The following is a 24,721-nucleotide window of genomic DNA, read 5'->3' on the forward strand; positions in this document are numbered from 1 at the left end:
ATCTGACGGCTGATAGATATTATAAAACCTAAACGAGGCCTGACGGCTAAAAAAAGAGGTTGTTCGAGTGAAGAAAAGAGCAAAAAACGAGAGAGAAAACGGTGAAAAGCTGAATAATGAGGAGTAAAAGTGAAGACCTTTGATGCCTTTATGAAGAGTGGGCTCCTTAGCGCCGGCCGTGGGGTCGCTGCCGGAGCTCGGGAGCACATCCAGCTCTCTATAATTACAGAATGTCAACTTTGTTCATGCTTTCTGCTCTGACCTTCTCCCCGGTGCTAAAAATGTGCCCTTTAACCAGACGGTGAAGCAGTTCTAGTATGCTGAACACATGCGAGAGAGCCTGGAACTAAAAAAGCTGCATTCTTTAGGGGCTGAATGTTGAGTTATTAAATTGTTCTATTACTGTACTTCTCCGAGGGCGGGAAAGTTAATAACTTTGTGAGTGGGGGGAATATATTTTCTATGCCTCTCTGCCTTCAGTCAAAGACCTGCAGGTATTATAGTTTGAAAGTTAGAATTATGAAAGAATGACCATTATGGACTACTCCAAGCCGGCTCTGATATTCGCTGCCGAAAAAAGGAAAGATTCAACACCCTGATGTCCTCACATAACCGCAAATTACTTCCTTTTTTTATGTCTTTTTCATTGTGTTTTCCCTCATTTTCCCCCAGTTGGCAAAAACAAGTAATGTTTCCTTAAAAATTCTTTCATAATTCGAAGTTTCATACTATAACACCTGCAGGTCGATAGTATGGAACGAAGAATTATGAAAGAATGGAGAAGATTTAACACCCCGCGGTCCTCACATAACAGGAAATGACTTCCTTTTGTGAGTGTTTTTCATTGTGTTTTCCCTCATTTCCCCCCAGTAGTAATGTTTCCTTAAAGCTGGAGTAGATTCCATAAAGAGCAGGTAGAGAAGCTTCGAGGAACCACACAAGAGCACAAAAACACAGCGAGCCCAAGAGACCAGACAACAAGAGGTGATTTTAAGAATGAATGCTCTTCTTTCTCTACTCTTTCTAACGAATGAAACCTCAAGGTCTTCCATTAGAAGCCGATTCAACAAAAAGGTGCAAACGAGGAAACCGACGCCGATGCTTTTCATCGCTGCTCATTCTGCTTCCTGTTGGGAGGATCAGAAACTCCACAGCGGCATCGAACGTCACCGTGGCGGGGGCCTAATCGGGCGCCTGTAGGTCGCTCGGGGACACGGGACAATCGGCATCGAACGGTAAAGGGAGAGCAACAGGATTTCTCCCCCCCAGATCAGCCTAATCAATCCGGTCAATCGGAGTCAGGCGATCTATAGGAAGCCTGTTTCAGCGCCGACAGGGAGCCGATCGTTGGACATCAGAGGGGGTTTGTGTGTCACCGTTTGTTTGCCGAGCCAATCGGCTTTCACTGCAAGTAAATCAGCTGGAGGGGATTCAATGGGCCTGTGGATCTTCAATAAAGGAAGACTGGACCGGGGGGGCGGGGTTAGCGGCCCCTCAGTGCTGTGAACCTGACAGCAGGGGGCGGCGGGGTCCAAACGGGTCCTGGAAAGTTTTTGTTTGTTTTTTGTTTTTGGAAGTGTGTGTTTCTGCGTGTGCAATGCTTAAACAGTTTGTTTTCTTACCTTCAAAAATGAAACAATACAAAAAAAAAAAAACAACAACAATAACTTAAGTGAAAACAAAAGAGGGTTGCAAAGTCTCTGGATCTTTTTCTTTCAAAAAACTACGAGACGAGGATCTCTTCTAGCAGCAAGCCGCGGCCGACTCGTTAGCGTTAACGAGGCGGTGTCGACAAATGTAAAATGTTTTTTTTTTCTTCTTTTCGTTTTTTGAGAGGAGGGGTGGAGTCAGCACCCGCTCTGTCCCTCCCTCCCTCACCTCCAAGCCCCTCCCCTTTGTATGTCCACTCTCTGTCATTCAGTTTGTGGGGGCCCAGAGTTCCCGTCAGGCTGAGGCTCCGGTCCGCTGTACGACTCAGCCCCCCCTTCCAGTCCTGCGTCCCCCAGCATGCACCTCTCCCCTGCCGTAGCGGAGCTGGCGGGAGTCTATGAAGGAGGGGGCCGAAGCGGGGGAGGGAGGGGGGGTTATGGGAGTGGTGGGGTGGCGGAGGAGGACGGCGGCGGGGGGCTGCGTGGTCAGATGCAGGTGGACGGCTGTGCGGTGGGCTGCTGTTTGCGGTTCCTCAGACCTCCAGACTTCTCCTTGTAGCCCGAACACATCTGCTGGGAGACGTCGACCAGCGCGCTCGCCACCGCCAGACCTGCAGGGACAAAACACCCACACAACGTCATTTATCACAGTGGGATCGTTCAAATTCATCATCAGTGAATCAATGAGTCCATAAAACAACACCTGAGGACAGAACGTTTTATAGTAAGGGATGCAAAATGTGCACAAAGATGTCAATCATAATCAAAAGTCAACATTTATATCTTTATACTGAACACACATCATCACCCTCTTAAAATAATGGCATATTTTCAAGTTAAAAAAAAACAGATAAAACTTAACCAAATATATGTATTAGTATATTTATTAACCATTTCACACAATAAGGTTTGTCATAACCTTTAATGGAATTTCAGTATTTGTTTCTGTTTTTTGAAAAACCTGACAATATGACATATAAGCCATTATTTTAAGAAGCTTCCCGGAGCTGCACGACAACAATCCGCCACGTTAAGAGCAATCAAATATCTTAATTGGAAGCTCTCGTGTGTCATTGGTCGATTCATTTCTCCTCTGCAGTTTTATTTCCCTTTAATTACAACGAGACTGAAACCAAGTCAACGTCAGATTCAGAGGATGTTGGATGTTTACTTCTACACTGTAAAATGTCACAATCACTACATATTATAGTCACAATCCAACAATAAAAATGTAATAAAAAAAAATATATAGCCTCACAAATCAGTTTGGCTGCAAATTAAACAGATTCCTCGTCTATTATTCTTTAATTTTCTCCTTTTTATTGACTTATTTAAAGCACTTTTTCTGGTCACTTGTGCTCGAAAGATGCTAAACGAATAAACTCGCCTTCAGTATTGACACCTCCTCCACTTCCTTTTATTCTTTACAAGGCATTGTGGGTAAATAATGTCCATCAGCAGCACACACTTAAAACATCAATGAATTTGCATGACTTATTGGTATTGGCTTTCACTTTCCCCACTACAAACACAAAGCCCCTTTAGATCTAGTGTGGAGTGGAAAACACACACACACACACACACACACACACACACACACACACACACACACACACACACACACACACACACACACACACACACACACACACACACACACACACACACACACACACACACACACACACACACACACACACACAGGTGCAGGCAATTATTTACTCATAGCACACTTCATAAACATGTATTAATCCACTCTGAGCTGTGAAATTATAATAACTTCCATTGTTCTCGGGTGACGGACGTGTTTCCCAGCGATCACACAGACACACACACATGCCCAACGATCACACACACACACACGGTCGCCGGAGAAACACACTCCCCGGGGAGACGAGGTGCCGGTGATCACATGGGAGAGTCGGAGAGTCTCCAGTGAAACCGGCTGCGACCAGCAGCTCCTTTCCTTTCCCACAGGACGGTTCAAAGCACTCGATTAGGGCTCGGATATACAAATATTATATATATTATGATATATAAACGGAGATAAATCCATTATTTTAGCGTTAGAAGGCGGTAACCCTGGTGGGCACGAGGAGGCGGCAGCAACACGGCTAACAGGGTCTCAACAAGGGCCGCCCGAGGGCTAACTCTTCCACGAGAGCCGAGCTGGGTTCTGTTATGACAAACAGGACTATGTGGTAAATAATAGGAGCCTCGGGGCACGATGGTGGTCTGGAGGGGGGGGGGGGGGGGGGCAACTGTGGGAGGCTGTAAAAAAAATACAGAAAGGGAATCAAGTTCTTGTTTAAGTCCTTGAAGGAGACGGAAAAGAAGAAGTTGTGAAGTGGAGTGTTTATTCCCGGGCCTATCGGACCGTCTCGGGCAGGAAGATAAGGGAAACAGATGAAGGACGGACGGGAATGTAAAGAGAGCAAAGTGACACAGCAGAAGATGAAAATGGGCTCAATTGTCTCTCAGTGCTATCAGAAAGGGGGAGGAAGAGAGAGGGGGGGGAGGGAGAGACACCAGACTGCACTTTAAACCTCACAGACAAGAAGTCCACGCCATATTAACGACGTGACACGCAAACAAACGATCAAAACCATCATCTGTTTCATGATTCTGTCTCTCGACGCTCGGACCACATGTTCCGCACTTCTGAGGATTTCACTGTCTGGAGAAAAAGGAAAATCAATACCATTCTCTTCTGTTTGCACTGAGAAACTCGTCTTGTTTGCTTTTTCTGAAGATTCTGTGCGTCAAACGCCAACGCTGAGACGTTTCGGTCGAATTAATCTCACGTCTCAAAGACAGAAATAGCAAATATGTATTCTTAAATATCCCATGTGAGACCGTGTCCCTACTGTATGCACGGCTGAATTCATCACCTGACTCCCCGCACTCCTGAATGCACCACATAGCCTCCCAACAGAACCGGAGACCCACCAGAACTCCCGTTCCACCTTAATTTAAAGGTGATGTCATTTAAACCAACTTTCCCGAGGAATATGCATAACGTGAGCACTGAAGGAAAAGACACCTCCGACACCTGAAATAAGATCTGTGATAACCGGTGAACTAAGTCAGCAAACACCCGACACTATTACATGTCTTAAGGCGGTCGGTAGGAAGTAGCTAATATAAGCAACAGAACGCCGATCAGTCCGCCTTAACGCCTCGTTGCGTTTGTACTTTTCTGCCGATTACATTCACGCTTCGGATCAGAAAAGTTGTGTTGACTTGTTTGTGAGTATCACAAACTTGTTTTATAGATTATTTTCTGCAATAATTCAAAATCCGGTGGAAAAGTCCCACTTTGGCCGATCCCGATCCACCTTAAAAATCCGGGTATCGGATCAGGACATCCCTAGTAACCAGTCTGATGTTGTTATGTATAATAAATGAAGACGGGATTTTGACACAACATTAAGTAATAATACAGGATTCAACTTGATTCAAGTTGTATTATAGTGATTTATTATTTAAATCACCAAAGAAGTCCGGGTCCTGGTTCATAGTCCTCCCTGGTTTGGTTGACTACATCTGCTTTTGTGGCCTTTGGGTTCACGTTTCATGCCTTCGGGTTCTGAAAGTGCTGCTTGGATCCGGCACCGTAGCAGCGTAGGGTCATGTTCTCATAGACTTCCATGCAATCGGACTTCTTTTTCCAACCAGAGGAGTCGCCCCCTGATGGCCCGCAGAGAGAATGCAAGTTAAAGGCACTTCGGCTTTGGCTTCACTAATGGAACCAACAGTCCGCAAACCGTATCCCGCCCACTTGGACTTGCAGACCAATCAAATGAGAAGGATTTCGCTCTTAGACACATCTCAATTATTCTGTTTTACTTCCAAATAAATCGCAGAACAAAACAGAAGGTAACACGACGTTCGTTCGTTTCACTCGGACTGCATGCAATCGGACTACATTTTTTTGCAAAATAGAGGAGTCGCCCCCTTATGGCCACTGGAGAGAATGCAAGTTTAAGGCACTTTAGCTTTGGCTTCACTTGTGGAACCAACAGTCGTTTATAGCGCCATGTCATGCAAAACTATCCCGCCCATTCAGACTAGCGGTCCAATCAAATGAGAAGGATTTGTTAATCACATCTCAAATATTTCATTTTCCTTTGAAATAAATTGCAGAACAGAAGGTAAAAAGAATGCAAGTTAAAGGTCCGCCTGGGTGTATGGAAGTGAAATGCTGCGCCCTACTTAGTTTGTAGCATGTGACCAGATATTTAATAATAGACTCAGAAGAGTGTTGTTTGTTCATCTACATCTGTGGATGTTGAACGATTGAAGCCACCTGCCGATGTAAAACTGTGTTTTCAGTTTTATCGCCTGACTTTGGACGCCGAATAAAAGAAGCAAAACTAAAAACAGGAACATAAAAGAGCTTTGGAAGAGGCGGCTCAAGGACAGGCGGCGTAAAAAAAGGAGAACAACAATCAAACAAAGACGGATGACGTGTGAAAAAAAAAAAAAAGGGGGATTCAACGGCTGCTTCTTACCAGACTGTCCCGGAGGAGGGATGCCGCCGGTGCCCCTGGGTAACCGCACAAAGATGGAGAGCACAGCGGCTTTGTTGCCAAAGCAAGGCTCCAGGGCGATGGGCTTCGGGACGGACTGCAGAGAGAAAAAAAAATAAATAAATTACACATCACAAACCCTCCCGGTGAACACACGGCACTTCCAGAGATACGGATCACGCCGGCTTTGCTGTTACTGTTTGTGTCAGCGCCGAGAAGGAGGAAAAAATAGCTGCAGATACACGGATGGATCTGTGAGCACAAATTGGATTCTTTCCTTCCCAAATTCCCTCAACTGTGCACGAATGCAGCGAAGGGCCCCGAGACTGGGTGTGGAGTGGCGGCCCCCGGGAGCCCGGATTTGTGTGTCGCTGCAGGCCGAACTCACACACCTGACTCCTGTTTATCAGCAGCTCATCCATATGTGGGGATGAGGTTTTCCCGCCTGTAAAAAAAAAAGCTGATGCCGCCGCCCGTGCAATATTCATGGGTTTACCTTAATAGGAGGATATACGGATATACCTGGCAACCGCATACAGATACGCTTCCCTATCTCTCTCTCGCCGTCTAGAGCCGGACAGGAAACTAGACCATGGCTTGGTTTGACACTTACCCCACACACACACACACACACACACACACACACACACACACACACACACACACACACACACACACACACACACACACACACACACACACACACACACACACACACACACACACACACACACACACACACACACACACACCGGTCTTTATACTCTGGAGACTCAAGCTTAATGCCCTCAGGTGCCGATGCCTGCAGGAGAGTGTGACACACCGATTCACAACACTGCAACACACACACACACACACACACAGATTCGTCACACACACACACACACACACACACAGAGTGTAAGTGTGCACTCGGGGAGCAGGACAGTAATGATATTCAGGCTCTGACCCATTTCTTACACAATTATTCCGTGCCTCGTCTCTCTGAGGTTTACCTTTCATACCAGCAGGATACACAGGCTGTCACACAGGTAGCTGGGGAAAGAGGTGCAAAGACCTGGATGTGTGTGTGTGTGTGTGTGTGTGTGTGTGTTCAGTGCAGATGATGATGGTGTAACAGAGGGGGATTATGTGTTTGTTTATTCCCCGCACAGATGCGTGTCTGTTTATATCACATGTGTATCTGTGCAGCCGGCTGTGTTCGTGCACAATCTGACAAGGAAGGGCGTTTATGGGATATTTATTTTATTTTCCATCCACTGCATGTGTGTCGGCGGATAACAAAAACCCTTTCAGATGTGCTTCTTCACTCGGTAATGTCCGTCTCGTGTGTGAATCAGTTTTTGCGTTAAAGAATCTCACCGGGGGTCCCGCGGTTCTGAACGCTTCTATAACACGGGAAGTGATATAGAAACGTGCAGCTGCGCCTTCTAAAAGGTTCCCAGAAGATGCAAGGTAAGTGTCTCCGTGGGGCTACGCCGAGAACGGCATTATGGGTAGAAAAAGTAAACAAGAGAGGAAATGACATTTCTAAAAAAAAGGAGAAGAAAAACGTTTGTTTGCGTGCATCCTCCCCCCCCGGAGAAGCAACTTCCAGCCTTTTAAGAACATTATAGTCCATTTGTTATTTAATGAACTTCTCTGAAACAACAAAAACGAATACTGTGAATTTAAAATCAGTCGCCGCTTTTCCTCTGGCACATAAGAGGGCAAAGAAAGGAAAAGGAAAATATGTAAAAGACATAAAAACACACGCTTTACATGCAGCACGATTCAAAATTAACTTTCGAGTCACGATCAGACGTTTTAGAAAAACTTCTGAGTCCGCTTGGACTTTGTCAGACCACATACAGTCCGATAAGTGACTCGGCTGATGGGAACATTTAACTGGCCGACGATTAGACTTGTAAAGCCGCTCTGTCATGGCAATGTCACTTTTTTTTATTTTAAAGCTGTTAACAGACAAGTTTGTAAGGAATACATTGTTTGAAACCCAATTACTTTAAGAGATAATGAAGCCGGCGAAATTACAAATGTCACTTCTGAAAGGAGCTTAGCGAGGGAGTGTGTGTGTGTGTGTGTGTGTGTGTGTGTGGATATATGTGTGTGTGTGTGTTGTCATACGCAGATGAGAACCTCCTATACTAATGTATCTTTGGACAGAGAAGGTCATGATAAGGTTGTGTTTTTGTCTGCATGTCATTTTTACATTTCGTTGATCCTGCACTCGGCTGCACGGCGTCGCTGCGGCAACCACCCTCGAGAACCAACGGGGGGGGGGTTCACACGCAGACAAATGGCCGGTGGCGCCGTCGACGCCTGACAGAAAATAACAAACTCTCTTGACACGTTATTTGGATACAAGCAGCGAAACTCTCGACACGCTGGATTTCTTTTTGACAATAAATCATCGGAGCGGCGCTTTGACTTTGAGAAATGAGCGAGATTTAACGTCAACAAACACAGAGATGGGTCACTGCTTTTGTTTGGTATCCTCTCCATCTTCAACTCCTTGATTAACTTTCTTTCTCTCGGTGGGTCGGGTTTATTTACAGAGGCCAGCATCAAGACAAGTACAGTCTGTATGCCACCCGTCCTAAAAGGCCTTTTAATACGAATAAACAACACAAACATGTTCATTTCTCACCTTAACTATGAACACCGTCTGTCTGACGTAAACTTAACGACTGTAAACCATTTTTATTGAGTTTCCTTTCAGGAAAATGCAACAAAACAGTTAAACAGTGTATATGTCTGGGGCTTTTATTGTGAAAGGTAGGAACAGAAAGAGTGGCTCCGCCTTCTGTTCTTACCCTTCACAATAAAAGCCCCAGATATATACACTGTCAAACAGAAAGCGGATCCGCTCCTTCTGTTCTTACCCTTCACAATAAAAGCCCCAGATATATACACTGTCAAACAGAAGGCAGATCCACTCCTTCTGTTCTTACCCTTCACAATAAAAGCCCCAGATACATACACTGTCAAACAGAAGGCAGATCCACTCCTTCTGTTCTTACCCTTCACAATAAAAGCCCCAGATACATACACTGTCAAACAGAAGGCAGATCCACTCCTTCTGTTCTTACCCTTCACAATAAAAACCCCGGATTAAACAGAAGGCAGATCCACTCCTTCCTTACCCTCAATGATCCCCCTTTGTCAAGGTTGAAAAGGAGTAATAAAGTTTGCGTCTTGGTTCGAACAACGTGAAGTAAAAAAAACCCTCAAAACTCCATGCTGCTTTTTATCGCTGCGTAACGTTTCACTCAATGACACAAACAGCAGTTTGAAAAAAATAAATAAAAAATTTGACCCAGGAATGAATCACACGAACAAAAAAGCCGCCCCCGGTGTGTAAAGGCCTTAAGACTCAGACAAGGAAAAACTTTGAACACCTTATCAAAGCAAAGCAGAGCTGCTTCTATTAAATGTTTCCATTAAAAGAAAAAAAAATGGCTTTCACCTCCATCTCCTGTCTCCTTCCTTTCATTCGTCTTTCCCAGTCTTTTAGTGGTGACACTTGTAGCGTTTTTAACATCAACAATAATCCTAAAAGAAATTTGAATGGCATTTAATTACACAGTCAAACTATAATATTAATAATAATTGGCATAAACAAACGAGACCACTGTCGAGAAGATTGGCACTTTCTAACAACCGGCCATTACACGCTGATGTATTTATCCTCCCCGGAAAAAGTAAAAGCAATAAAAATACAGCATAACGGGATGAGCCAGAGAAGTGAGTGACATGTTCGATGATAAAGGTGTTTTTTTTAATTATGAGAGACACTAGAAGCAACAACACAAGCCCCAAATCCTCATACCTCCAGTCAAGTAAACAGCACGAAGGCATCAAAACAAATTCAACTGTGACGTCCATCAAATAAAGTTGAATTGCTTGAATGAACAAAACGTTGGGACACAAAGAGGTTTACAGCCTTTACAACATTTAAATGTATAATCTGGAAGAGTTTCATTTAAATAAATGTCTGTTAGGTGACGACATATCGCCGTTTGTGAGTTAACGGTTTCTATAGCCGAAAAAAAACAAAGAAAAGAGCGATGACTCTGGGCAAAGAAAAGTGCAAATACAACGAAAAAAACCAACTAATTTGAGCCGAACAAAACAAAGAAAAATGATGACTACAGACCTTAAAATTAGTGAAAATACAACGAAAAAAGAAACAAAATCGTCAAAACTGTCTCTGGAAAGTGAGTACCAAAAATACAATTACAAGCAATTACCTCTCATCACCACAGGTGCCGCCAAAGGGTTAAAGAAACAGAGATCCTGATCTGAGATTTTAACTTCAACAACATTCTCATTTGGCACCACATAGTGGTGCGACTGCAGATTACACACAAAACAATCGTAGAACAAACTGCGTCATCCAACACGACGTTTCCCACATTAACACATAGTGTTTTATGCACCAGGATTCCACACAATGAAAGTGAATCGTGGCGGACTCCGCCGCTAATGTTAACTTCTGTTGAAAAAAAGGCCGTCCATGAATTATATAAAACTTTTGGTTTTATCTATAGAACTTAAATAAACAGCGATTTAATCTCCATCCGGTGCCCCAGTAAGAGCCACAAGCTCATTTTTTGGTTGTCATGTGGGAAGAAACTAACAGGAAGGGGAGGAATAACAAAGTGCTTTTTAAAATAATTGTGTTGACTGAAGAAAACTAAAATCACAGCAACATCTAACTTTTATTAATTAGTTTTAAAAAGTTAGTGTTTCCGCCGGTGTCTTAAATCCTGGCAGGCTGCCGGGCCGAAGTCGACTCAAAGCATCAGGGATGTGTTACGAGGATGCTTCTTAAACTCAAATGTGTTATTCAAGTAGCAAACTCCTCTAGGGAATAACAGAGAGAGAGAAACTATTTATGAAATAGCGCTAACGTTAAAGCTGTGAATGCGTGAATCTATTGTGAAAAATCTCCTCAGGACCTATGTTCCCATCTTTGCTGTCCCTGTGTGCTGATTGGTGGAGGGGGTTAGCACTAGTTAGCAACAACAGATAATTAGGTTTGCTTAAGGTGGGCTGACTTTTAAGGCGGACCAGCTATTCTTATTGAAATGACAAGATTCTCCGGGTTTTGCTCGGACTAGACAAGAAAAAAAAAAAAATTCTATCAGAAACCCTGAAAAAAGGCTCCAAAAGAACTTCGGAGACGCTTCGTTAAGAACTCACGAGTTGTGGGCGTGAACCACATGAAAGTCTCCAACCAACCAACTGAATACTGAAAGAGAGCAAGTTGCAGTTTTTTGTTTTCCCATTTAATTAAAAGTAAAAGCCAAATATTGTCCCTCAGGGCGACGGAAGTAGAGATGGGTATGAGGGTCATGTCTTCCCATTTCCAAGAGAACTTCATTATAAATACTGCTTCCGTGGATCGCTTGAGAAATGGGAATAAAAACAATACTGACAACTATTACGACGCAGCATTAGGTGGGTGCAATATCACACTTGGCTAAGTTCCCTCCTCGCTCTCTCTCGCTACACGGAGAGATGAAACAATTATTTTGGCCTCGCCAGGAGCGATCCAACCAGGCTGGTTCGCTCCGGTCCACGGGCATGTTTTTAGCCTCGGGGCGAAAAAAATAAAACGTTATTTCTCATCCGGCGTGTGTTTACAAGTGGGGGGAAAAAGCGAGAACACATCTGTACTCTACGTGTAAGAAAAGTAAATCAAATAAATAAAAAGAAGACGGGCAGCTTTTTAATTTCACAGCTTAGGGGGCTTGTTGTACGACTCGGCTGCCAAGTCCAATTTCTAACCGCGGCGCCGACGGCGGCTGCAGGCGGCTCTTCGATTCCCGCTTGTTTTTTCGACACACGAATCTCACAGAGGAAACAAAAAAACACTTGTGAGTCGGGGAAGAGACTCGCCGCCGACTGATGTGGGATGTGATGGCGGGGACTATTTTAAACTATTGTTTACGATGTTCAACCTCAATTTTTAACCCGACGAGCTCGACAAAAACAAAAACAGGTTGCCCTAAAAAAAAAAAAAAAACGATTTATCTCCAACACACACACAAACACACACACACACTTATTTTGTCCTGAGTGGGAGAAAAACAAAACACCTTGAAAAAAAATTCAATTATCCATCCTTTAAACTCTTTTTTTGGTTTCTTTTTTTTTTTTGTGTGCCTACTGCCTAAGATGTTCCCTAAAGGTAGTGTTTTTTTGTGCATGGTCTTCTTCAGAGGCTGCATGTTAATAACATTCCCCAGCAGATGCCTTTGTTTTATGGTGTTAAAGAACTCACCCCCCCAACACCACCACCACCACCACCACCACCACCCAAACTCACCCACCAGCACCACCTCAGAGAGTTATCTAGACCGGCCAGGCAGAGCGGCGAAAGGTTTTTATAAATTACCTCCAGTAATTAGCCCAGCACGCAGGATAAGAGACACACACACACACACACACACACACACACACACACACACACACACACACACACACACACACACACACACACACACACACACAGGGGGATGACTTCTCTCCCCCCCACCGCCAGCCAATGAAAGCGAGGCGAACTCCCGCCGCTGTGACTCACCAGGTGCAGCTACTTCCACTGAGCCCACTTTGATGAGTTTCCAGTCGGGCTTCAGTTTGCGAGAGGAAATGTTTTTGTCAGCCTGTGATAATAACTGCAGCACACGTACTTAAACTCAACACGGCGCGAAGAAAACAAAAAGATAAAATGAGATGAGTTCACTTTACCCCACTGAATTTGAATTCCGGGTCTTGATTCTGACCCCTGAACTCTAAAAGCTTCTACGTTGTTTTTTTTGTGTTATTTTAAACCATTCCGACTCGTCTAATACTTAAATAAACACATTATGTTAAAGTTCCACTTAACTTTACATAAGCGGCACTTATGTAGAAGTTTGCATCGATTTCATTTAATTGAATCTTATTTAATTTAATCTAATCAAACTTATTTAAACTAATTTATTCACACGGACTCAACAATATTGTTTAGTTTAATGTGAAAGTTGAACTTGTAGAATTAAATTAGATGGAAAATAAAATGTACATGAGATTGAAAGAACTTCAAAGTAAATTATCTTTAGTATGAAAATAGTTATTTTCGGTGCAGGAGACAGACAGTATTTGTTGACGGGAGAAGAAATACGTGACTTCCACCCAGAGAGGTGCGACGTTTACTGGCTGATTAGTGCTGACAATTAAAAACACCTTTTGCCTCGAGTCCTTTTCCTGTTTGTGAAAGTGATTATTTAGTATGAGTCACCGCCGGGTTCCCGAGGCGTCTTCTAAATTCTGAAGCACAGCGAATTATAGCTGCTAATCCTAAGGATAGAAGGAACCAGTGAAAGGAAGTGACCATATTTGGACTTATATATATATTTGGAGCGACGGGTGGATCTGGCTAGAGAGCGGCAACCTTTCTGGATCTGGATCTATGTGGATTCTGGTGTGAAGCTGCTAACAAAGTTAGCTTCTATAATTCAAGGTCAACTTTACAGCTAAATGTTAAAGTCATCTTAGTAGCTAACTAGCATTGGTAGCGTGTTAGCAACCTGTCAATCACGAGGTAGCCCCGCCCCCTAAAGCATCCTAAAAGTACTAAATGAACATCATGCTGGATTGAAGAAGACTTGAAACTGGAGATTGAGACCATAAACTCATGTTTATGATGTTTACTGAGATAATACATCAAGAGTCGATCATAGAGGAGTCGCCCCCTGGTGGCCAGCAGAGAGAATGCACGTTTAAGGCACTTCAGTGTTGGTTTCACTTTTCAGATCTGGAGGTTTGCCGCCTGTTCATCGGACACCAAGAGTGTTCTTTCTTATGAAAGACAGCATAAATAATGTCATAGACGCAATCAATTTTTAAATATGAATAAAACTTCAGACATCCAAGATAAATAAAGGTGTTTAGTCTCTTCTGATCTCTAACATAATTTTATATCTCTAACATGTGGACAATAGAGTCAGTCTGTTAGATTGTGAATTTGTGAAGCACAAGTTTGTTTATCACACACTATTTATCAGAAATGATCATAACTGAGCATTCCTCTGGTTCCACATTGACACAATCGTGGGATTTTAGGTGATCACACCGGCTTTAAAAATCAGCCATATCTTTACTATATTCAACGCGGTACACAATGAGAGGAAGTAAATAGAAGATAGCGGTGCACCACAACTACGTTTGGATAAAACTGCACTGTTTCTTCTTCTTCCTTTTCCTTTTTTTTTTTCCTTGCATGAAATGTCCCGATTTCCTCTCGTCCCACGGTGTCTATAAATAAAAGCAGAGCAGAAGGCGTCAGAAAGGTAATCATCTGCCCGTGATGCCGAGGCCGCAAGCACCATTTGGCAGAAGCCGAGTGAATATATCTCATCGGTGGAGCAAGTTTGGACTTCCCACCGAGGCCATAAACAACTTTAATGATCTTCAGCTCGCTGTGTGGCGCCTCCCCCCCTCCTCCCATGTATTCACCCGATCGCGGGTCTTAATACACTACTGTAGCAGCCTGATAAAACAGCATGGAAACAAGGGGGGAGGACCTGCTTCAAGTCGCTCAATCTGAATCGGAGGAGGGGAGGAGGAGGAGGAGGGGGGAGATAGGATAGCGTTTGTCGCCGTGCGAGCTGGCGAAGGCAGAGAAAGGAGGATCTAAATTGGATCTCTGCTTCTAGGATGCTCCTGGCCTGATGGAGAGGAGGAGAGCAGGACGGGAAGAATGGAAGTAAAGAAGAGCAGCGGTCGGGAGAAGAAAAGGTAAAGCAGAGACGAAGGTGGAGGATGATGAGGAGGACGATGGCGTTGTTTTCTTTCTACACGGGAACACACACAAACACACGAGTAGAGGGGAAACACACACACACACACACACACAGATAAGGCAAACAGAAAAGCCCAGACGGCCGATAGGATCAGTGACTGGCTAGTAAATTAGAGGAGAAACACTACAGCGAAGTAAGGATGTCAGACTGGGAGATGAGAGAGGAGGAGGGGAGCAAAGATACCAAGTAAAGTATAAAGACAAAAGAAAATGAAACTAAACGTCAAAATGAGATGAAGAGGAGGGAAGAGAAGGCAAACAAGGACACGAGATAATTAAATAAGAGAAAGGAAAACAAAGTGGAGCAAAATAGAGAATCAGAGGAGGATGAAAATGATAGAAGAGGGAAGAGAAAAAGAGAATAATAGAGATGAAACGCAGATAAAGTAACAGAAACAAAGTGTGGGCAAAAAGAAGAGAAATAAAATGAAGAAGAGATGAGGAGAGAAGAAGAAAGGGAGACAAAAGGGAAGAAGAAAAAGGATGAAAAACCAAGAAGAAAGGAGGAAGACTAAGAAGGGACACAAGAATATGAAAAGATAAGAAAGAAAACTTTAATAAAATAGTAAACGGAAGACAACTCAAAGTGAAAAAAGGAGAGAAGAGAATAAAACTGAAACTGAAGACTCAAGGAAAGAAGAATTGAAAAGCAAAAGGACAAAACAGAAAAAAAGGATGAAGAAAGGAGGACGAATAAGAAGGGACATAAGAATGCGAAAAGAAGAAAGGACAAAAAGTATAAAGTTGAGAATAAATCACCCAAGTAAAGAGAAGAAGAAGGAAGAGGGCATTAACAAAAGGAAGAAGGGAAGAAAAAGGAAGTGAAGAAGGGGGATTTGATTCGCTGCAGATCCTCCCGAGGGCCTCCAGCCTTCTGCTGGGAGTCACCTTGTGCTCCGGGGGGGAGCCTCAGCCCCCCATGAGATGCATGGCCCCTGTCAGAGCCGAGGGGGCCCCGGAGCACACCCTGCTGAACCCCTAATATTCTGCATCTGCACTCACGAGGTCATCCATCACAAAGTGCACAGTCACAGTTACAGCGGCCTGCGGCGCCGAACGCCCGGCCGCCTTTCCCACGATTCCTTGCTGCTGCTTTGAAATCTGCTCCTTCTGCGTCTCCTCTCTCGCTACGATGACGAAGTCTTCTCCATCTCCGTCGTCATCTCCCGACGTTTTTTTTTTTAAACTCGACCCTTTCTGCTGCTTCAGCGCGTTTCAAGTCCGCTAACGACCATTCGGGGGATTCTGGCACCTCAAAAGCTCGGTGAAAGAGTGAGTCAGCAAAAAAAAAAAAAAAAAGCCGACAGCCGAGTGATGTGTCCCGTCGTGAACTCGAGCCGGTTTCACACATCAAAGTCTGTTTACGTTTTTTCTCGATGAAGTGGGAAATGAAAAAAGGGGATTTCGTGTCGTGTGAAGTCGGAGGAGTTGCCTTAAGTGATGTCACTTGAGTCGGCGTCAGAGTTGAAAGTTTGGAAAAGTTAGAAAGAAGACAGGGCACTCCTCCCTCCTTCACTGCTTCATGTATAAATGACTTTGAGTCGCTGAAATTCTTGTGAAAAATGAATTAAAAAAGAAAAGAAATGCTCACATCAATTTTTCATTCCCTTGCTTTTTCTTAACGTCTCTTCTGGTCTGTTGACCTCTTTTTTTTTCTTTGATTTTTTATCTTTAACATCTTTTTAACATCATATTTATTTTATGTTGTGTGTGAATTTTGTGAAGCTTCATCTCCAATGTATTGTATTGATTTTTTAAAAATGTGTTTACTTTATTCCCTTGCCTTGTAATGTGCTATTATATAAAGTGAGTTGAGTTGCATTGTGGGTAATGCAAGCACCAAGTCAGAATTTGGAATTTCACTACACTCGTCTCTTCAACGAGACATTTGTCATCCGGTCACGGCCGGGACGCATCATCGGTCAAGTCTGTAAGATCTGGTCTCCCTCTCATGGGGGGTCAGACCAGCCAGACCACATCCTGAGGTGGTCCGGCCTCGCCCTGAGTCCGGATCTCAACGGAGGCGTGGACGGCCTTGTGGAACAATCCGGACGATTTATCAAATCATCCTTCCCCCGTCACGCGGTGAGCTTCTCTCCCAAAAGGGACGAGTGGAGGGAAACTGGAGCTGCTATCAAAATAAAAGCTTTTACACTAATGACTTTTATTGTGAAAGAATTTATAGGAAAATTTGTTTAGGAGCGAATTAGGCGAGCTGTGTGAGCTGCTTTTCTTCAATAAAAGAGGAAGAGAGGAAGAGAACGTTGTAAAAAATTAACAGGGGGACCTTTATTGTGAAGAATTTATAGAAGAAATTTGTTAAGCACCAAAATTAGCCGCTAATCTTCAATAAAACAAGTCGACTGCAGGGAGAGGAAGAGTTAGCAGCGGATATAAAGGGGGGGACTTTTATTATGAAGAATTTACAGGAAATTTAATGTGCACCATTTTACAGCTGCTCCATTGATCATATATCTGATCACGTTCCGATCAGGCGGGTAGTTAATCGGTTTGTGTTGCTCACAGCATTGAAGAAAAACCCTCAAAACTAAAGAGCAGCTTGTTGGAACTACTTTTCTACCTGTGGTGTAAATCCATTGTTGGTTGCTTTATTTGTGGAGAAGTCAGTTTTTATCCTGATCATCATTATGAATTCTTATCTCCTCCATTCGTCCGGCTGAGACTCCGTTACTTCCTGTGTTGGGAAACAGAAGACGTTTCCTCTCTACACCGTAGAAATCTAACGTTGCTTCATCAGAAGATTCGTGATATTTAAGCACGATATAAAAGCCTCCACACTCTGGCATAGCAGCAGGAGTTTCATTGAAATTATATCTCCAAATCTCGTCACGACTAGACACCAATTATGGTAGAAAATTGGGTTTCAAAAGTAGGAAAAAATACTTTTCCTCCTCTGAGTAAAGAAACACAAGCAAAATGTTTTTTCTCAAAGCAAACAATACCAGCAATCAAAAACAATATACGCAATGTGCAAAATATTACACAAAGCAACAAAAAAAAGGAGAATTGTTTTGTTGCTGTTTTTAGTTTTAGGTTCTGACTTTGGGATTTCTGATTATTTAGGAAAACATTTCTTGTGCAACACACCCAAAACTTAAAAATAAATGGTCATGTGACTCAAACCTTGACTTCAGGGCCTACATTTTAAATTGGTACATTTTACTGTCTTTTTGTCATTCTCTTACCCTTACTCTACCTATCGGTTCTGCTCTGTTGATGTGTATATATGTTTATATGTATGGACCTGTATTTTGCAAATAAAAATTTCATTATTAATATTACACTGAAACGCGGACCCTGTCGGTCACGATTGGCTCTAAATGAAGCCTGACTCTCTTTCACTCCGTTGGCTTCGCTCCAACAATCATCCATATTAACAAAATTCCATCCTTCGATTTCTCTATCATTTATTTTCTCCCCCAAAAAAACCCAGATGGTTCGACGCACCAAGACAAAGCTGTGTTGTGAGATGAAACATGGCTTTAATTGCGTCCCTGAACGTTCTTAATTTTCATGCAACAAACATCCTCCCGTGAGTGGGCGTTAAGTAATCATTTATTTTCCAAATGAAGAAGAAGAAAAAAAAAAAAGTTGGAACGAAGCTTCCTCCGTCATTTTCTAAGTATAGTGTCTTAATCTCCAACACTTTTTTTTTTTTACTCTCATCTGCATGTATTTAACTCCGGGGTTAACGGAATTCATCCTCATTAGGATTCACAGCGCTGCCCACATTAACCGGCTCTATAACTGGTGTAATGTGCCGCGTTACTCTTCACGCCGTCCCAGTCAGACGAGCCACCGCGGCGACTCTCATTAAGGTGTGCGAGACCTGCACCACACTTCCAACCCCCCCATCTAAATGAATGGAATCAGACTGGGAAAGATTTGCTTAAAATACAGACGCGTGAGGAATATCTATTTCTAACTCTTGAGGTGCGTTCAAGTCATTTGCAAGAAATTGTTCACTGAATAATTAGTGTTTATTATCAGGGGGGCGGGGCTTACCGCCATGTAGACACCGACATCAACCACAATGAGTTTTACATGTTGTGGGAGTCCTAGATTTTCACTGACACATCGGCTGGTTTACTACAGCGGAAAGAAGCCAAAAACGACTTTGTTGTGATGTGATCGCAGTAAACGGATTAAAACACAATTTGTTAAAAGGTCTGAAGTAAAAAAAAAAAAGGAACCACAAAGGGTTCTCCTATGAGGAAGCGAAAGAACCCGAGTTCCTTTAAATCGGAGAGCATCCGTCTGTAATCACAAACTGCAGACGACGGAGACAAGGCCGGTGAGGATGAGTGACGACGCCGATGCCGGTGGAGCTTCCTGCTCCCGTCGCGCCGGTAAAATAAATAAATCAAATCTTCTCCGGGGGATGGGCGGCCCATCGCTCTCAGAAAATGGTCGCACTCACCTTGACATTCCCTCCTATCAGGTCGGGCGGCTCGTCGTCCGTCTCCAAGGCGACGTTGATGGTGGCGAAAGGCCGGCTGGCCATCTGTTGCATCTCCCTCAGCAGTTGCTATGGAGGAGGAGGAAGAGGAGGGTGAGTGACAGGTAAACACGGACTGTCTATTATTATCATGAATATTACTACACTATTAATAAAGCACAACACAACTTGAAATCAAGGAGGTGATGATGGAAGAACTGTGAAATATACTGTGTACAAGTAATTAATCAAGTTACACAACCATTTGATCCATTAAGAGTATAAATACGTTAGTGCAGCTTTAACCTTCTTAAAGGGGAAGTACTCGTCTATGGATGGTGCCTTTAACGCTTTAGAAGGTGTTGATTTCATGGCTATTAGATAGACATATTTTCTTAGATTTATATCGTGGACCTCGGCTGGAGGAAGAGGAGGGAGAAAAAAACAACAGAATTAAGACGCATTGGAAGAAACAGATAGATAGAGAGGAAGACGAGGAATCGTAACGATGTTGGAAAAGGGCAGAAGGTGAGAAGCCGAGGGAAGGAAGAGATGAAGGGAGCAGGTAAGCCGACTGTCAGAGTGCTAAAAATAGAGAGACGAGCTGAATGGAAGCAGCAGCGGCGCTCCATCATACAAAAACATAAAAAAACCACCTGCAAACGCTGCACGAGGAAGTTGGTTTCAGACGCACTTCCTCGCACACGGGAAGTCAAGCGATGTGGTTTTGTGTGCGTGGAGTTTATATTGATTTAAAAGGATAGTTCAGGTGTTCTGAAGTGGGATTGGATGCGTGTTCCCTACAGGGGACGGCGGTCTGCTTGCTACTTGAAGTACAGCAAAGGATTAAAAGCACAGCAGCGAAGCAGCAGAACCTACTTTACCACCTAAAAAGAATCGATATGAGTTGAAGTGGACGCTTTATTTAGAATATTTTCCAAGTGTTTGGCTTTGAGGAGTCAAGCTTTTGGCGTGAGAGGGCGACGAACCTCCGACTGATGCATCAGCGGCTTGTAATTAATCCGCCGTACCGGGTCCCCCCCCCGCGAGGCTGACAATTGTGTCTATTGACTCGTTAGCCTTTTCAAATCGCTCTCCAAATGTAATGCTTTATAATCATATCCATACCGAGGGTTAGCAAAACAGCTCCAGGGGAAGTCTCTCTCTCTACAGGAAAGCCTGATTTAAAGTCCTGGGTTTAAGGCAGCTCATTAAAGTCCTGCATGTCTCTGTTGGGGGGGGGGGGGGGGGGGGGGTCCTCTCTGTTGTAACAGCCGGATCAGGAGGAGGACCTTTATTTTCCCAGAGTCACTACTTAGGAGTTATTTAACATTTGAGGGAATCGGATTATTCACATTTACTGCTGACTAATGAATGAGATCGACACCAGTCCGATGTTTAATATGAAGCTAACAGCCGGTAGCATGTTAGCTCGGCATTAGACTCTAGAAATAGGGGGGCACAGCTAGTCTGGCTCTGTTTGAAAAAGCAGTCGGCCAGCACCTCTAATTACCAGTTATTGTGATTGTTATATCTTGTTTAAACGTCACTTAGCCATTGTGAGAGGTTGCCAGGAAACCAGCAGAGATGGAACCGGGTTAGCCTAATTTAAGCTAAGCTAACAACAAACGTTAAAATGAGAGTGACATGCATGATTAGCCACTAATTAAGCCACAATGTAACCAAATGTAAAAACGATTCAATAAAAGACAATTTAGTGCAACTTCACATAAACTTCCTTAACTGTGACACTAGAATGAAAATATATTATTTTGTTTAAGATTTTTGCAGTTACATTTTTGTCATACTCCCATAAACCCAAACGTCAGTAGCCCTGACATACCGGCAGCTAGCTAAACATTTGGATTTAAAGGTGCAAATTAATCGGGATGATTGTGGAACTGTAAAGTTGCTCTTAATGTTAATTTTTATAATTCATTTTAGCCTTTACATGCAGGAAAATATGCTTAAGTTATTACATTTTTCAGATATGATATATCAAATATTTTTTTAGTGATGACAACTTCTCATACACTTTAATTTACGTCATTTCATAACATATTTCATAAGAAACTGAGTATGTTTTCCCCACAGACGTGACCTCACCTAGTAATTGGGATGGCCGATCATTATTCTTGGCATTTCATATATCAAAGGAGAAATCAAGTAATCGCGTCGGCAGGTGATTTGTTCAATTACTCTTAGTTGTAGCCTCCAAACCACTCAGAGCTTCAACCACTTCCTGCCCACTATTTCAAACATTCCACACTTTAATTGTGTGACCTAACACACACACACACACACACACACACACACACAAGCACCCACACAATGTATTCACACAGCAGCTGGCGAGGAATAATGTAATTTGGAAAGTGCTCTGCAGAGCGACTGCAGCCAGTTTAATGACATCTGATGGACGATGGAGCATATCCTGCCTGGAAACCGGCCGGCATGAATCCTGAGTTAGAGAGTTAAGTAGCAAATCTGCAAGTTAATAAAACATGAAAGTGCTTAATAAAGCCAGTGATGAAACATAATTAGAATATTACTGCTTGCGGAGGAGAAAGTGTATAAGAGATGCTTAATGAAAAGAAAAAAAGAAACCGATATACAGTCATGATAAACAACCAGACACTAGAAATAGGAAACAATGTGGCGATAATAAAGAGAAGAACATCAACAGTCTGGCAAACGGCATACAGAAGAATCTGCATGCAGATTTTTTTTCTTCCATAAGCCGACTCCTTGATAAGCACAAAGCAACAGAATTGATTTAGTGGATAAGAAGCAGATGGAGGAGCATCTGATTGTTGGCGGTAAACAAACTTTATGGATTCAGTCCACCTTCCTCTGCACACTGGAACCGACGCACAGCTAACCTTGATTTAAACACTCAGCTCAAACCATGTTGCTAACTTTTTTTTTGTCATATTGACAATAATATATTTCAACTTTTTTTTTTTTTGCTTAAGGGCAATTAAAGTTCTGCAACTTTCATCAAGCTGGATTTAAAACATTTATATTGACAATTGCAATAAAAGGTAAAAACATAAAATTTTTCATATATTCAATTGTGACAATTTAAGGCATCTCTGTGTAGAATTTTATGGGATTGTACCATGTTGCGATCATTTCCCTGAAGGCATTTTTTTTTCTTTTTTACAAATGTGTCGCTTTCAACAATTTCACAACTTTGGAAAAGCAGAACAAGGTTTAACCACAAAACTCTAATTTTTATCATCTCATAAAGTTGTTTATTTACACTTGCAGACATTGTTGCGTTTCTTTGCACCTGATTCACTCTGCTTTAAGCTCAGTTTTGGTCTCCACCAACCCTTTAAAGTTGCTAAATGCTCCTCTACGCATAGCGAGGTTTGTTGGGATGTCTTTATTTGCATTTAAAAAAATACTAATAAACAAAAGATATCATAAAAATAGTCGGACAATGAGACATCATTAGCCAGCGCTGCCAGGAAAACATTTATTCCTCCCTCTCTTTTTTATTTTATTAAAATCCTGTTCTTTCTCCTCTTAAAATACACTTCTACACTTTACACACCCACAAGATCACGACACAACAGACTGTACCGTCGCTAATTCACACAACCCACAACATGAGATGCAACATTTGTTATGTGTTTATTTCGCCCTGTTGTGTTAATCCTGCAATGTTACTGAATGTATTATGTTCCGTTTCTTTTATTCTCACCTGTCAAAAAAATTATAAATATCATTCTATAATGTATTAGTTTGTCTATTTGTATCACATTTATTTACATGTATATAACTAAGTATGTATGTACATATATTTAGCACTTCTTATTGTAATGTATTATATATTATTTATTTATTTATTTATGTATTTATTTTCTCAGGTCCAATGTCAAGAAATGCTCTGCTATGTTTAAAAAATAAATAAATAAAATAAAAACAAAGTCACTTATTTTTGTTTGTCTGCAGTTTGGAGGTAATGTTTTATCAAAGCCCTTTTTTCTTTGTTGCTTGAAACAACTTCCTGCTGCTACTGGAAATGAGTTTCTGAGGCTGTGACGTGACATCAGCATGGATCCTGGATCCAGAGGTTTCCCCCCAACAGCAACAGAGAGACACAACAAGGCGTAAAGGAAATGTCTTTTTTATGTATTTATTCTTTTTTTTTTTTGGCAATGTCTTGGCCCTCTTCCTATTTATTTTACTTTATGATATGATTTTTACCCTTGTGAGATCTGGGAACGCCGCCCACATCGCTACAATAGCAAACGCAAGCAGTCAGCCGATCAAACACATTGTAAACAAACACGTTGCCGGAGATTTGTTACCGCGGACGACGGGCAACGCTCGCCAAAAAAACGTTGGCAGAATCAAAAAGAATGAAAGAATTGGCAGCAAAAAAACTAAATCACAGATCGTATTTAGTCGTGTTTTTGAAATTAGGTCTTCCATTCTACGATTTACACGACCCCATGACCCCCGAGCAGCAGCCGGTCCAAGGTTTTTAGGGGGAGAAGGGAGGCTGAAGACCGAATCCTGGACTGGACTGCCACCACGTAAGTTAAGGAGGCGTGAGAATCCTGAGCACAAACAGTTTTGGACCGAGTCCTGCAGAAGATACAATTTGCAGAAAATCTCATTTTGCCGTGCTGCTGCTGCTGCGAGTCGGCAGCTGCTGTACTGCAAACAGTCAGCGCTCGCAAAGATAACCAGCAGCCAGAGGAGTTACAGTGCAAGTCGCCTACTCCTTAAATTGGCTCTTGGTTTTCTGCAGAGTGTGTGTGTGAGTGAATATCTGAATGTGGCAGAGCCAGCTATGCATACACAAACTTAATTATGAGACTTATGCGTAAAGAGACGAACACACACACACACACACACATTCAGGCAGGTAGGTAGTTTGAGATACCCACACATGAGCAGTCATGTACTTATTATGTGTGTGTATAATTTCATAAATGCTAATTAATTAATTCAGAAACAGAGAGAGAGAGAGTGCATGTGCCTGCATGTGAAGGTATGTTTGAATTAGAGACAGATACATAACCATTGACAAGTGTGAACACATGAAAATATACTGTATATATATAAAAAACTTGGCGAAAAGGAGATGATGCACATGTGTGTGTGCATCTGTATGTCTGTCCACAGCATACCACTCGACCCATCAACATGATATTTTTTATCCTCATTGATGACTTTATGCTCGAGGACCACTTGTAGTTTTATCTGCTCT

General features: G+C 42.6%; 1 protein-coding gene across 2 annotated transcripts in view; it reads right to left on the bottom strand.

Annotated features, from left to right (window-relative positions):
• Positions 1-649: 649 nt before the first annotated feature.
• atrn (attractin) overlaps positions 650-24,721 on the bottom strand; it is a 114,183-nt gene continuing 90,111 nt past the window's right edge. For both annotated transcript variants that reach the window (XM_084012567.1, XM_084012566.1), the window contains exons 27-29: positions 19,474-19,581; positions 6,164-6,278; positions 650-2,260 (exon numbers count right to left, since the gene is read on the bottom strand). In XM_084012567.1, coding sequence (XP_083868693.1) covers positions 2,136-2,260; positions 6,164-6,278; positions 19,474-19,581 — 348 coding nt within the window. In that variant the 3' untranslated portion in view covers positions 650-2,135. The remainder of the gene's footprint in view (positions 2,261-6,163; positions 6,279-19,473; positions 19,582-24,721) is intronic.

This window comes from Eutrigla gurnardus, assembly GCF_963514095.1.
Source record: "Eutrigla gurnardus genome assembly, chromosome: 7".
Taxonomy (NCBI): Eukaryota; Metazoa; Chordata; class Actinopteri; order Perciformes; family Triglidae; genus Eutrigla; species Eutrigla gurnardus.